This window comes from Cervus canadensis, chromosome 2 (assembly GCF_019320065.1).
Source record: "Cervus canadensis isolate Bull #8, Minnesota chromosome 2, ASM1932006v1, whole genome shotgun sequence".
Classification (NCBI taxonomy): Eukaryota; Metazoa; Chordata; class Mammalia; order Artiodactyla; family Cervidae; genus Cervus; species Cervus canadensis.
This window is the reverse complement of record NC_057387.1, coordinates 102697544-102712648: the sequence shown is the minus strand read 5'-3', so window position 1 is coordinate 102712648 and position 15105 is coordinate 102697544. Positions and strand designations below refer to the sequence as shown.

The following is a 15105-nucleotide window of genomic DNA, read 5'->3' as shown; positions in this document are numbered from 1 at the left end:
ACAGCCTCAGGTAGAAGGACTGATCCCGGCCGGGAGGGTGGCACTTCCTCTAGAGAAATGGAGGGAGAGGACGGATGCAGAGACAGGCAGGTGTGCAGACTCAGCGGTGCAGAAAAAGAGCAGGTGCAGTAGACACGGCTGAGAGAGCGAGCCGCGAGGACCGGCAGTCTGCAGGACACAAGCAGAACTGGGGTGATGGCCCAGGAGACAGGAGAGAGGGTCTGTGGAAACGAAGTCAAAGGCCCCAGAGGCCAAGGGCTGGGGCAGGTTGTCCAATGGCTAGTGAGGTCATCCAGCGTGGGAACAGGACTTCCACGAACATCCGGGAGAGCTGAGGAGGGGTGCAGGGGGCAAGTCCGGGTGGCTGGAGAAGTGGCAGAGAAAGCGAGACAGTTCCACCTGATGACGACACCCCCTGGTGAGAACTGGGGTGAGCCAGGATAGACTGGGAGGGCAAGTGGAGGTGAGCAGCCCACTGTACAGAGCCGGGCACTGCAGAGACGGGGAGCAGAGGAGATGGGCGAGGGACGCTGGGACATGCGTGTTGGAGACGTGTGTCCCTGCCCATCAGTGCTAGACCTGGCAGATTCCCATGTTGGTGCCGTTTGATTTTGAGTAGGTTTTGAAATCCACGCCTGGCCTGCCCCGCCTGCTCTAGTGCAGCGGTCTCCGAGGTGCTCCTGGGCAGCCGCTCCTGTCTTGCAGCCTCTGCCCAAAGATGCCCTTCTGGCTCACCTCTCCCTCATCCTCTCCTGAGCTCACGGCCAACACAAGTTGCTCCCAGCTCCTGTCCATCCCCGCTTTTCTAACAGGTCTCATCTATGGACCTTTAAGCTCCGTGATCAAGGAGATTCTACTCTTGTCCTGCTTTCCTGACTCACCTGGCCAGGGCAGAGCTGGCTCCCAGATCCTCTCCTCCTCAGTCACTTTCAGCGCCTCACTTAAGGCCAAGCAAATAATCCCATCTGAGCCAGATGAAAGCTCGCTGCCCCTCCGGCCCGCAGGCAGTTCCAGGATGCTGACGTGTGGCTCCCGGACCAGCTCATGCCTCTTCTCTTCTCCCCCTACTCCAGCCTGTCACATGCGGCCTTCCCAACCCCTCCAGTCTGCCAACCTCAGCCCCAGCCTGGAACCCACCTGGGGTGCCTCTGCCAGAGGGACTCTATCTTTGCTGAGCCAGACCCAAGCTCCATATCTTTCCCCCTCTGCCCATCCCCTCTCTCTGCCCACTCTCCTGCCAGCCTCCTTCCTCTGGGGCTTGAGGGTTTCTGGCATATGAGTTCCCCTCCCTGTTCTTCCTGCTCCCACACACATACACACACACACACACACACACAGTTTCTGCCTTTCTTCCCTCTGCCTCTGTTCAAGGGCCTCCAGATCCCTTGGGGGCAGGGGCTGGGGGCCTCTGAGCGCCTCAGGAGGCTCCCAATCACACCGGAGCAGCCGGAGCTTGATTCCCTCCACAGCGATGCCTTCTGACATTTAATGAGTGAAGAAGCTAAATCCCCTTCATCCCACAGCAGCTGAGCAGGAGCAGGGCGTGGGGGGAGGGGCCAGGACAGCACCAGTCAGGCCTGTCTCTACATGGCGGTATGCTCCCACGGTGCAAATCCGCACGTGTGCAAATGCAGATACAGGTACAGGCGCCTGAGGGCAGGGACACAGCCCGCCAGGGGACAGCCAGGCTGGGACCAGTCACCTACCTCCTCCAAATGACCAGCACACTCATCACAGAGCCCAGGACGAGGAGGGCCGAGATGGTCACCACGGTGACGACGACCGCGGGGCTCTGGTCCTTGGACCCGGAGGTGGCTGGGAGGAAAACCACGAGGTTGAGAGAGGCAGAGGACCAGGCTCCCGGGTAAGCCCCAGAACAGATGCCTGTCCTCACCCCACAGCAGGATTTCCACAGCACCTCCACCCTCGGCCCGGCCTCCCAGCGGCCAGGGACCAAGGCTGCCCCCACCAACCGCAGTGGCACCTGGAGCTTCGTCCTTTCCCAGGGCGGGGCACTCCTACTGCAGCCCAGCTCAGAGAGAGGAGCGGGCGTCCAGACAGGCAGACTCGGGCCTTCCTTTTTGCCTTATAGATGCACAAGGACAGTGGCTCTGCAGGGGCATGGCCTTTTCTCTGAGCTCCCCAACCCCAATCTAGAACTGCCATCAACAATTTTTGTTGTTGTTCAGTTGCTAGTCACGTCCGACTCTTTACAACCCCATGGCTGTAGCACGCCCAGGCTCCCCTGTCCTCCACTATCTCCTGGAGTTTGCTCAAATTCATGTCCAATGAGCCAGTGAAGCTACCTAACCACCTCATCCTCTCTAACAATAATAATGATGAATTAACATTTAATGCACACTTATGTGCCATAACTAAACAATCCTGTTTCATCATCACAAGAAGCCAGGAAAGTGAACTATCCCCATTTTACAGCTGAGGAAACTGACATCGAGAAAAGTTGTGTAATTTGCCCAAGGTCACAAAGCCAGTAAACAGTGACCCTAAGATTCAAACCTGATTCCCAAAGCCTCTGCACTGAACTATTTCTCCAGCAGAGGAGCCAAGAGGACCCCAGGCCCTCAGCCCCATCCACTCATCCATCCATCCAACCCATGTGCCAGGCTGGCAGTGGTCCTGGGGAGTCAGCAATGGATGAGCCAGAATCCCTGCCCTGGAGGGGTGTACCGACCAGCAGGGGAGACAGAAATGAAAAGTCAATGGGAAAAAGAAACAGAAACAGGAGCAGAGCTGAGCAGAGGCACAATCATTTCTTCCTAAAGCCAATGAGGAAGGCTTTGCAGAAGAGGCATCATCTGCACTGGACCTGGAAGATGGACAGGGTTGTTGATGATGCTTAGACGCACTTGCTGGGTCTGGAAAACAACAGGGAATCCCATGTGGCTGGAAAGCAGGCTGCATGGAGGCAGAAATGCAAGATATGAAGAGATAAAGCTGGAAGGCAGGAAGATGAAGGGAACTGGGGGAGGAGACAGAACCAGAAGGGCCTTGAATGCTAGGCCAGGATGATGAGCTTTATCTTGAGGGTATCAGGGAGCCCAGAGCGGTGGACAGAGTTCCTTCCCACAAGGAAAGGAATGAGGGAATCTGCTGGGTCAGGAGTGGGGAGGGAGAGGAGGTGCTTGGAAGAGATAAAGGTTTGGGATAACTGTCAGGAATGGGGAAGATGCTATACAGCCCTGACGAATAAACTGGGATTAGAAAAAGACACTTTAAAAATACAAATAATAAAAAAAGAAAAAGAAAAAGACACTTTAGCAGGCAGCCTTGGCAAGGGATGATAGAGGAGATCCAGTCCTGGGGACAGTGGGGTGGGTGCAAAATAATGTCTGGGGAACGGGGGCCAGCAGGGCTGGAGAGCGCTTCAGCCAGGAGAGTCCACGGAGGCTGGGGAGAGATGATCGTGGGGCCAGGAGGGGCTGGGAGCCCGACAGATGCGGTCAGATCCCAAGAGCTGCTATTAGGACGCCACACAGCAAGTGAGGAAGAGCGACAGGAGAGAAAGGGAGGGTCAGAGGCCAACAAGGTCAGGGTCAAAGAACAGATTTCAGAGATGGGGAATAGGGTCCCGGGCCTGGCTGGTGGCAGAAGACGGAACAGTTGCCAAGGACTGTTTGAAATGAGCCGTCCTGGTGGACACAGAATTGGAGGATGCAGAGAAAATCGGTGTGGCCAGCGGCCTCTGAGATGGCCCTGCAGGATTCTCCACACCCTGGTGTTCCTTCCCCCATGAGCCTGGGCTGAACACAGTCATTCACTTCTAATGAACAGAATACAGCACAAGTGATGGGATGTTACCACCATGATTAGGTTACAAGAGATCAGCTTCTGTCTTGGGCGCCCTCTTGCTCCCTCTCTCTCTCACAGTCTCTACAAGAATCTAGCTGCTGGGTTATGAGCAGCCCTTGGAGAAGCCTGGGAATCTTGTGCCTGCCTCCAGCAAGCAGCCAGCAAGAGCCCAACTAGGGAAGCACACACTCCTTCCCTCAGGTCCCCTCCACTCCGCCCCAGGTAAGCCTGGAGATGATCGCAGCCTAGGGGACACCGGGACTGCAGTGAGGGGCCTTACCCAAGGGGCACCCAGCTACGCCATGCGCATATCCCTGACCCCCAGAAACCATGAGATGATGAATGAAGGTTGTTTTTGGCTGTTGAGTTTGAGGGTAATTTGCCACACAGCAGTGGTTTAACTAGTACGCCGGTGCAGCCTGGTCCTCCTCGTGATCTTGACTTGGGGTCACAGCTCACTGGAAAAAGGGCTCTGCGATTGGGGAACTGCTCTCTGCAGCCAGGGCCACAGCAGAGGCCAGGCGCTGAGCAGCGTGTGTGCTCAGCCAACTCCGACTCTGACAGCCGACTCGGTGCTCTGCCGACTGTGTGCGCTCAGTAGCTCATCTGGGTCCGACTCTTTGTGGCCCCATGGACTGCAGCCCGCCAAGCTCCTCTGTCCAAGGGATTTCCCAGGCAAGAATACTGGAGTGGGCTGCCATTTCCTTCTCCAGGGGATCTTCCAGACCCAGGGATCCACTGACAGAGAAGCACCAGATTAACAGAACTCATCAGTCCTCTTCAACTACCGGCCCCCAGCGCCCACCCTCCACCACATCCACTCCAGCCCAACTCACGAGCCTCTGTTCTGATGCCTCTCACGCTCCAAGATGCCTTCCCTGCCCACCTCCCCACGGAGAACTCCAACGTTCCCCAGCCTTCAAGACCCAGCTCTAATCCCCTCTCACCAGCACCTGGCCGGGGTCTGGCACAGACAGGCACTCGAGCAAGAAGTGCTGTCTCCTTCCCAGAAGGCAAACTCCCTCAACACTTTATCTCCACCTCCCTCTGGGCTCAGAACTCTTTCTATCTTGGATTCGACTCGTGTAGCAGGTTGGAAAGAATTATTATCTTGACAGCTGGTGCCAGGATGCCTCTTAGGGCAAACTGCCTTTTGTCCAGGAAAAATACTTTCATGAGCTGCTCGGGGTAGATAGGGGTGAGATCCTGAGGGCTGGGTTAGCGGCAGGAGACCAGAAGAAAGCACTAGATGCTCTGTGCACATCAGGAAGGGTCCTGGGGGGTTGGGGAGTTGGGGGGTGGGGGGGAGGAGGAACCAGGGCAGGGAAGCCAGGGGAGGAGGGGTGGTACCGCACCATGGCCAAGAGCTGGAACTGTTTTAGGATCAGGAATATCTGATCATTTCTTGTTTTGCTTTGTTTTGATAACAACTTTATTGAGAAATTATTCTCACACCATACAATTTGCCCATTCAAAGTCTGCAGTTCTCGGTGTTTTGTTGGTTTGTTTGCCTTTGGCTGCACCACGCAGCTTGTGGGATCTTAGTTCTCTGACCAGGGATTGAACCCAGGCCCCAGCAGTGAAAGCTCGGAGTCTTAACCACTTCTGGTGTTTTCATTTGGTTTATTGCTGCAGGTGACACTCCCTTGGTGTGCCCCAACCCTCAGGGAAGGCTGGATGCTGGGGTGATGGACATCAGGGCCTGGCAGTCCAGAGGGTAAGCTGGGCTGACCCCTCGGCTTCACACTCTAAGGCACAGTGGGAAGAGGGACAGTGCCCACGTTTGAGTCTGTGTCACAACAGAGAGAAAGCAGCAGGATGGGAACAAGAATTTAGTGGTCGAGGACAAGAAGTGACCAGGAAAACAAAAGTCCTCCCAAGAAAAGAGAGGAATCTTGGAGAGGGCAGAGGATATGTCCTCAAGACATGGGAGGGAGACACCAGCTGAGACCTGGATTCCAGCTGTTCATGGATCCCTCCTCTTTGAGTTCTTTCGGGACGGGTACCCAATCGAAGCCATAGTTACTGGATTCCAGTCCCATTCATTCGTTAGGTTGTAACCGAACTGTTCTGCAACTTCCCTTAATTGCACAGATAACCCCTCAATTTGCCTCCCTGCTCCAGCCCCAGGCTGGGTTTTCTCTCCTCTTGCACATGTCACTTACCCTCCCCTGGGGTCAGCACTTCAATGCTGGGGTTGAAGCTCTGGGTCTCCCAGGAGGGCCCTGGGGAAGCCGCCCGGATCTGAAAGACGTAGCGGGTAGCCGGCTTCAGGTTGGTGACAGTGACCGCAGGTGCCCCTGTCTTCACCGTCGAGTAAGTCTGCTCACTCTGACCCTGGGGAGGGACAGAGACACATGAGGCCCAGACCCAGGGCTGGCCCCATGCTCCTGGGAGAACGTGGGCGGAAGGGGTAGGGAGGTGGCAGAGGTACCCTGAGGGGAGGAGCCGGGGCTGCTGGAATAACTCCACTCACCTTGGAGGGAATCACACAGCTTTCTTCCAGAAGATCCCCAGCCCCTTTCTCCACCACGACTTTCCACCTACACTCGGTAGTACCTTAACTGAGAACAGCCCCACCTCCAAGTAAGAAAAGATGCTGGCCTTCTCAGGGATGCTAGGATGAAGGTCCCTGGGGCCTGGCAGTCTAGAGGAGGAGCTACACCTGACCCCTCAGAGGACAGAAGAAGGAAATGGGCCCTGACACCCGCCCAGCCCTTGTTGGCTTTTCTTTTCACAATGTCCTGCAAGGTGTGGATTCACAGATAAGGAATTCGGATCAGAGGGGCTGAGAGGCTCACCCACGGCCCCCCACCAAGGGCCCATTCACTGCCCACTGCTGGGCTAGACCCTATAGGAGCCGACATCCTCCAGTCCTCACACGAGCACTCCTATCTCCTTGTATAGGTGATGCTCCCATCAGGGAAGGGGCGGGGAGACACCTTCTCAGTTCCTTTAGGTCCCGTGCTCTGTGCACTATGTCATCCTGCCCCCAACACATCCGATAATGGTGCGGCTGGACACGCTGCCATCATTTCACCTCTGCGCACACCCCTTGATGACAGCCCCTGCCACACTCACAGCCCCCAAAGGTGCATCTCCCCTATACCTGTGGCCCCACTTCTACGGTCCCGGTATTCAGGAATCAGGGCAGACTCTGGCCCAAGCTGGGCCAATCAGAATCTCCCTTCTGGGCGTCTGAACATACCATGGAAAGACAGTGAGGCCCTAGCTGCAGAACTTATAAGCAGGCTTGGGGAGGGGAAGGGAAAAGGGGCTGCCAGCCCGGGCGGCTGCAAGGTGCTAGGAACAACCCTCCCTGCAGAGGAGGTGGGGCTGGTATGGAGAGAACTCAGAGATGAGGGGCTGGTGACTCCTGCCACGCTTCTGGTCCTCAGGCTCCATGAGACGCTCCTGAAGCCTTTCAAACACAGCCCCCTTTGTACTGGCTCCTCTTTTCAAGGGTTTTTGTTCCCAGCAAATTCACACTCCCTGTGGGCCAGGGAGCGTCCACCCAGCTCAGCACTCGGGCTGTATCTATGCTCTGATCCCCGAGTGTCAGTTCAGTGAGCCCTTTCTAAGCAACTGCTGCCTGCCTGGCTCCTTCCCAGTGACCTTTGCTGTGGTCTCCTCGACGTCAGGGACCCCCAGAACCCTGTCCCAGCCGCTTCTCTCATTCAAGCCCCCCTCCCTTGGCCATCCCCTCAGGTCCTCTGGCTTCAGTTACTATCTCTGGGTTGAAAGCCCCCAACTTCCTCTCTCTCTCTCAGCTCACAGCTCTCCAGATTTCTCTTTTCAAAATCTGTTATCTGATTCAGCAAAGAACTCCCTGGAGTCACTGAGGAGGGAGTGAAGTTCTAACACATGTAGTGCTAAATTGAAAGCAAAGTTTTGCTTTAACAAATACAATTGGCACCAGAGTGAGAACAGTTTAACTGTAGATTACCTATCAAATTCAAAGACAATAAACTTATGCAGAAAAGAGATAGTGAATCTGGACCTAAGTCCACTTGTTAAACCACCCTTGAGCTGCAACTATAGACTGATCACAGATACAAGAAGTCAGCCAAAATCAAGAAAAAGTGTCCTAGGAGAATCAACTGGCCCTACAGAGTTTACGATAAGGAACATTGTATACTTTCTCTTAGTATTTGTAAATGATTGGTTACACAGTCTCCACATCAGTAAAATTAAAATGTGAATGCCTACATTCATTGCTGTGAGAGATGGCTGTTAAACATTTATCAGTACATTATTTATCAGCATATTATTTATGCTGAGCTCTGGCACACCACCAGACCTGGCAACATATTCCCACAGTGGTACTTTTCCATAAAATTTGAAACAATATGTCTCTGCGTTCTTTTTCTTAAAAGGGTTGCAAACTATGCACCGAATCCAGCCACAGAAAGTCTGGATCAGCCCCCAGAGGAAGCTTTTCGTCAACTGTAAACACCAGGCATTAGTGGTGAAAATGGACACGATGACGGGTTACCGAAAGAAGACCAGAGGAAAGAGCGAGAGCTGTGTGTCCACGGTGAGGGGCGGCCAGGAAGAAACTCCAGCTGGGGAGGCCGCTTAGGGGGCCAGTGGAGACGTTCAGAGACAAAGCAAAGAGGACTTACTTTGGGAGGGGCTTGTAAAGAAAGGGAAGCCGGCAGAAGAGGGGGACAGATCACAGGTGGCAATGCAACCCCAGGTCCCTCCCAGACCCAGACTCACCTTCTCGAAGTATCTGATCTCATACTCGGTGCCGTTGGCCCCTGGGGCTCCCGCGGGGATGGGTTCCCGCCACGACAGAGACACACTCTGGGGCTCCACTCGGTCCCTGCGGATCTCATCCTCCTCCCATGGCGCTGAAAGTTGAATAATGCGAGGTCCTCTTGGGCACGGGCAGGGGGCTGGAAGGGCAGGGGGGCGGGGGGAGCCAAATGGGGCGGGGCCAAAGGGGCTGTGGGTGGGGCAAGAGGCTCCTGAGGGGCGGGGCCTGAGGGATAGCGTCCTCATGAGGCTAGAGACAGCTCTGACTGCACAGCTCTTGGCTTCCCTGGTTCCGAGCAGGAAAGCAGCAGGCCACGTGCTGCTTGCCCACCCCCTACACTCCAGCTTCCCTTCAGGTGGCTGGTTCTAATTCCCCCAAGCTATTTCTACACGCTCTGTGGCTTGGAGATATTAGAAAGCACAGCAGGCAGGAAGACAAGCTACTCAACTATTCTAATAGTCTGGTCAAGAGGTAATATACTCAAATAAACTAGGAATAGAAGGAAATTACCTCAATAAAATAAAGGCCATATATGAAAAGCTCCAGCTAACATCATACTCAATGGTGAAGAGCTGAGAGCTTTCCTTTGAAGATTAGGAATCTTGCCACTTCTATTTAACACAATCCTGGAAGTCCTAGACAGAGCAATTAGGCAGGGAAAAGAAATAAAAGGCTTCCAGATTGGAATGGAGGAAGTAAAATGATCTCTGTCCACAGATGACATAATCTTATATGTAGAAAACACTAAAGGTTCCACAGAAAAAACTGCTAGCAAAATTGCAGGATACAAAATCAAATCACAGAAAAGCATTCACGTTTCCACCCACTAACAACGAACAATATGAAGTGAAAATCAAGAAAGCAATCCCACTTACTTAAGTTTATTCCTAAATATTAGAAAATAAAAAAGTCTCCTTAACAAATGGTGGTAGGAAAATTGAACACCCACATGAAAAAGAATGAAGTTGGGCCCTTAGTTTACACTACCTACTAAGATGAACTCAAAATGAATTACAGACATAAATGTAAGACCTGAAACTTATAGAAGAAAATATAGAGGAAAAAAGCTTCATGATATTGAATTTGGCAGATTTCTTGAATATGACACAAAAAGCAAAAAGCATAGACAGCAAATGTAAAAACGACAAATGGCCCTACAAACTTAAAAACATCTGGACAATAAAGGAAACAATCAACAGAGAGAACAGGCAACCTATGGAATGGGGGAAATATTTACTAACCGCATATCTGATAAGGGGTTCATGTCCAGAATATAAAAAGGACTCCTTCAATTCAACAATAACAACACCGAACCCCACAAATAACCCAATTTAAAAATGGGCAGGGACTTCCCTGGTGGTCCAGTGTTGAGAATCCACCTGCCAGTGCAGCGGACACGGGTTCGATCCCTGCTCCCAGAACACTTCACGTGCCGCGAGGACCGCAGGCCACAACTAGTGAGCATGCGCTCTGGAGCCCGCACGCCACGACTAGTGAGCATGCGCTCTAGAGCCCGTGCTCCGCAACAAGAGAAGCCTCCACAGCGAGAAGCCTGCACGCCGCAACAGAGAGGAGTCCCTGCTCTCATCGACCAGAGAGAGCCCGTGAACAGCAACAAAGACCCAACAGAGCCAAAAATAATAAATAGTAAATTTTTTTTAAATGGGCAGAGAACTTGAATAGACATTTCTCCAAAGATGTGCAAATGGCCAATAAGCACATGAAAAGATGTTCAATATCACTAATCATCAGGGAAATGGAAGTCAAAACTATGAGATATCACCTCGTACCTGTCAGGATCAAAAATAAACAAAAAGCCAGACATAACAAGTGTTAGTGAGGCTGTGGAGAGACTGGAATCCTGTATACTGTTGACCCTGTTGGTGGGAATGTAAATTAGTGCAAACACTATGGAAAACATATGGAGGGTCTTTACAAAAACATAAAAACAGGATCCAACTAGAGATAATCATATTAAGTAAGTCAGAAAGAGAAAGACAAATACCACATGATAGTGCTTACATGCGGAATCTAAAATACGACACAAATAAATCTATCTATGAAACAGAATCTCAGATATGGAAGTCAGACCGGTGGTTGCCACGGTGGGAGAGAGTCTGGAGAGCGGCAGAGTGGGAGGCTAGAGTAGCAGATGTAAGCTTGTGTATAGAGAATGGATAAACAACGAAGTCCTACTGTATAGCACAGGGAACTATCGTCAGTATCCTCCGGTAAACCACAATGGAAACGAGTACTTCTTACATGTATATAACTGAATCACTTTGCCGTATAGCAGAAACTAACATTGTGAATCAACTATACTTCAACAAAAATATTGATAAAAACAAAATAAAGATAGAACTACCATGTGATCTAGCAATCCCTCTTCTTCTTTTTTTTTTTAGCAATCCCTCTTCTGAGTATATAGCCCAAGGAAACAAAATCACAGTTTTGTACAGACTACTGCACTCTCATGTTCATTGCAGCATTATTGACAACAGCCAAGATACAGAAACAATCTAAGTATCTGCTGACAGGTGAATGGATAAAGACAAAATTGTATACATATATATTTAACGATATGTTATTCAGCCATTTAAAAAAAAAAAAGAAATCCTGCCATTAGCAAAAACACAGATGAACCCTGAGGGCATTATGCTAAGCAAAATAAAACAGAGAGACAAATATTGCCTGATGTCACTTATACATAGAATCTAAAAAAGCCAAACTCAGAGAACAGAGAATAGATTGGATTTTTGCCAAGAGATAGGACATGGGGGAAACAGGGAGATGTTGGTCAAAGATCCAGACTTCCAATTATAAGAAGAATAAAATCTGGGGATCTAGTGTATACCATGGTGCACTTGAAAGCTGCTAAGACAGATCATCAGTGTTCGCACCATGCACAAAATGTAATTATGTGAGAGGATGGATGTGTTAACTAACCTTCCCATGGCAATCATTTCACAATATACACATGCACCAAATCATCACACCTTAGAGTTACAGAGTTATATGTCAATGATGTCTCAAAAAGGCAACAAGAAAAAAAAAAAAAAAGGCAGCAAGAAAAAAAAAGTGATATAGACATACAATGGAATACTACTCAGCTTAAAGAAAGGAAATCCCATCATATGCTACAACATGGATCAACTTTGAGGACATCATGCTGAGTGAAATAAGCCAGTCACAAAGAGACAAATATTGCATGATTCCACTTCTACGTAAGCTATCTAAAGTAACTTAACTCTTAGAAGGTAGAATGTGGTTGCCAGGGTCTGGGAGGATGGGGGAAGAGGAGTTGCTGCTCAAGGAGTATACAGTGCATTTATTTTAATAGTTTGCATTTTGCAAGATGAAAAAGTCTATAGGGGTCTGTTGTACAATGACATGCATATAGTTAATGCTACTGTACTGTACACTAAAAATGGTTAATTTGGTAAATTTCCTGTTATAAAATTTCCTGTTTTTAACCATAATGAAAAAAAAAATAGTAACGCTCAGGTCACACAACCCAAAGCAATTAAATCAGTTTCTGTGAAGTGGGACTCAGGCATTACTATCTTTTTAAAAAGCTTCTTGGTGATTCCAATGTGTGTTGAACAGAGGGTTTCCCAAGAGAAGACGCTAGGAAAGTTGATGGGTAAGTGGTTCCAAGGGCTTCCCTGATGGCTCAGCCGGTAAAGAATCAACCTGCAATGCAGGAGACACAGGAGATGCGGGTTCAATTCCTGGGTCGGGAAGATCCCCTGAAGGAGGGCATGAACACCCACTCCAGCATTCTTGCCTGGAGAATCCCATGGACAGAGGAGCCTGGCGGGCTACAGTCCATGTGGTCACAAAGAGTCAGACACAAGCAACTAACCCCACAAGTGGTTCCAAGGCTCACAAGAGGTATCCAGGAGGGAGATGGAGATCTGAGAGCCATTTGAAGGAGATTTGATGAAACTGCCCAGGGCAATTGCAGAAAGGGAGAGAAGGCAAAGCTATCAGGAAACAAGCCCAAGAAATGACCACACTTAAGAGGCAGGCAAAGAAAGAGCAGCTTGGGAAGGAGGAGCCAAAGAGAGGAGAGGAAAAACTAGGAACAAGCGAGGCTACAGAAACCCAGGAAAAATAACATTTAGGAAGGTTCCTGCTTGACTCTTCCTGTTGTTAGCTACTGGTCCACAAGCAAGAGCCTCAGTTTCCTTACATGTAGATAGGAAACAATAATGACCTCTTCATACTTGCCTTGAGAATTTTATGAATTAATAACATATAAAGAGCTTAGCACTATACTTGACATAGAACAAGCACTCAATACCACGCTTACCAACAAAAGGAGATGCTGGTTGGCAGTGTCATATGCAGAGCAAAGACAGGTAACAAAACAATTCAAAGTGCCACTGGCTTTAACAATGTGGAGGTTCCTAGTGTCTTCAGGGCATTCAGAGGAAGTAGACAGCAGGAAGTAGCCACAGGACTGGAATAGGTCAGTTTTCATTCCAACCCCAAAGAAGGGAAATGCCAAAGAATGTTCAAACATTCTCTGAATGTACAATTGCACTCATTTCATATGCTAGCAAGGTTATGCTCAAAATCCTTCAGGCTAGGTTTCAGCAGTAAGTGCACCAAGAACTTTCAGATGTACAGGCTGGGTTTAGAAAAGGCAGAGGAACCGAAGATCAGATTGCCAACATTTGCTGGATCATGTAGAAAGCAAGGGAATTCCAGAAAAACATCTACTTCTGCTTCACTGACTATGCTAAAGCCTTTGACTGTGAGAATCACAAGAAACTGGAAAACTCTTAAAAGAGATGGGAATACCAGACCATCTTATCTGTCTCCTGAGAAACCTGTATTTGGGTCAAGAAGCAACAGTTAGAACCAGACATGGAACAGAATGGTTCAAAATTGGGAGAGGAGTACACCAAGGCTGTATATTGTCATCCTGCTTATTTAACTTCTATGCAGAGTAGTCCAAAATGCTGGGCTGCATGAATCACAAGCCAGGATCAAAACTGACAGAAGAAATATCAACAACCTCAGATATGCAGATGTTACCACTCTAATGGCAGAAAGTGAAGAGGAACTAAAGAGCCTCTTGATGAGAGTGAAAGAGGAGAGTGAAAAAGCTGGCTTAAAACTCAACATTCAAAAAAAGAAGATCATGGCATCTAGTCCCATAACTTCATGGCAAATAGAAGGGGGAAAAGTGGAAGCAGTGACAGATTTTATTTTCTTGGGCTCCAAAATCGCTGTGGATGGTGATTGCAGCTATGAAATTAAAAGACACTTGCTTCTTGGAAAGAAAGCTATGACAAACAAAGACAGTATATCAAAAAGCAGAGACATCACTTTGCTGACAAAGGTCCACATAGTGAAAGCTATGGTTTTCCCAGTAGTCATGAACAGATGTGAGAGTTGGACTGTAAAGAAGGTTGAGTGCCAAAGAATTGATGCTTTCAAATTGTGGTGCTGGAGACCTGTGAGAGTCCCTTGGACTGCAAGGAGATCAAACCAGTCAATCATAAAGGAAATCAACCCTCGATATTCACTGTAAGGACTGATACTAAAGCTGAATCTCTAGTACTTTGACCACCTGATGCAAAGAGCAAACTCATTGGATTCTGATGCTGGGAAAGACTGAACGCAAATGGAGAAGGGGTGGTAGAGGATGAGATGGTTAGATAGCACCACCACGTCCAATTCAATGGACATGAATTTGAGCAAACTTTGGGAGATAGCGAAGGACTGAGGAGCCTGGTGTGCTGCAGTCCATGAGGTCACAAAGAGTTGGACACAACTTAGTGACTGAACAACAACAAAACAGCAGGTAGCAAGGAGTCAAGGAAATGGAGACAAGGGCGTAAGGAGCTGTTTCTGAAAAGCATATAAACATGGCTTCCAGTTTTAAATGGTCACCATCTAACAGCCCCCATTAATTGCTCTCTCTTCCAAATTCTAATTAAAACCCAAATATATGGAAAATGCAGAAATGTCACCATAAATGAGTCTTGACAGCTGATTGCCAGAATGGGAGGATGGGGAATAGAGTGGCATATTTCCACCTATGATAAAGCCAGTGGGACTGGACTGAAAAATACAATTGCAGTGAACCCCCAGGCTATGCTGCCCACAGAGTGACATTGCCTCCCATCCTAAAAATAACTTGAAAGATCCTTTATCCTTCCTCCCACTGTCTGACCCTTTTTTTTTTTTTTTAAAGCAAGGTCTTTGTCGACTGGACAATGAGCACACAGCCATCACTTCACTGCGTAGTTGCTTCCGCTGTCCCCTGAGAGGGCCTCCCAGCCTAGATACACTTGGAGATGGCAGCTCCCAGAAAAGATGCAGGCACAAAGGGAAGAGGAGTGATGAGACATCCTAGGAAGGGATGCAACCTCTTGTAGATACAGGAGGGCAGAGATAGGAAAGAGCCAGGAATGCCATTTTTTAAAACTACATCTTCTGAATGTTATCAGATGGCCAGGATATAGAGACAGGAGAAGGTTCCATTTCAGCCCTGCAGAGTGACATTAGATGAAAGC

At 49.4% G+C, this 15105-nt stretch overlaps 1 protein-coding gene across 1 annotated transcript in view; it reads right to left on the bottom strand.

Annotated features, from left to right (window-relative positions):
* EPHA10 (EPH receptor A10) overlaps window positions 1-15105 on the bottom strand; it is a 46028-nt gene that overhangs the window by 9114 nt on the left and 21809 nt on the right. Inside the window, exons 6-8 of the mRNA XM_043461856.1 lie at window positions 8533-8666; window positions 5976-6147; window positions 1707-1815 (exon numbers count right to left, since the gene is read on the bottom strand). Coding sequence (XP_043317791.1) covers window positions 1707-1815; window positions 5976-6147; window positions 8533-8666 — 415 coding nt within the window. The remainder of the gene's footprint in view (window positions 1-1706; window positions 1816-5975; window positions 6148-8532; window positions 8667-15105) is intronic.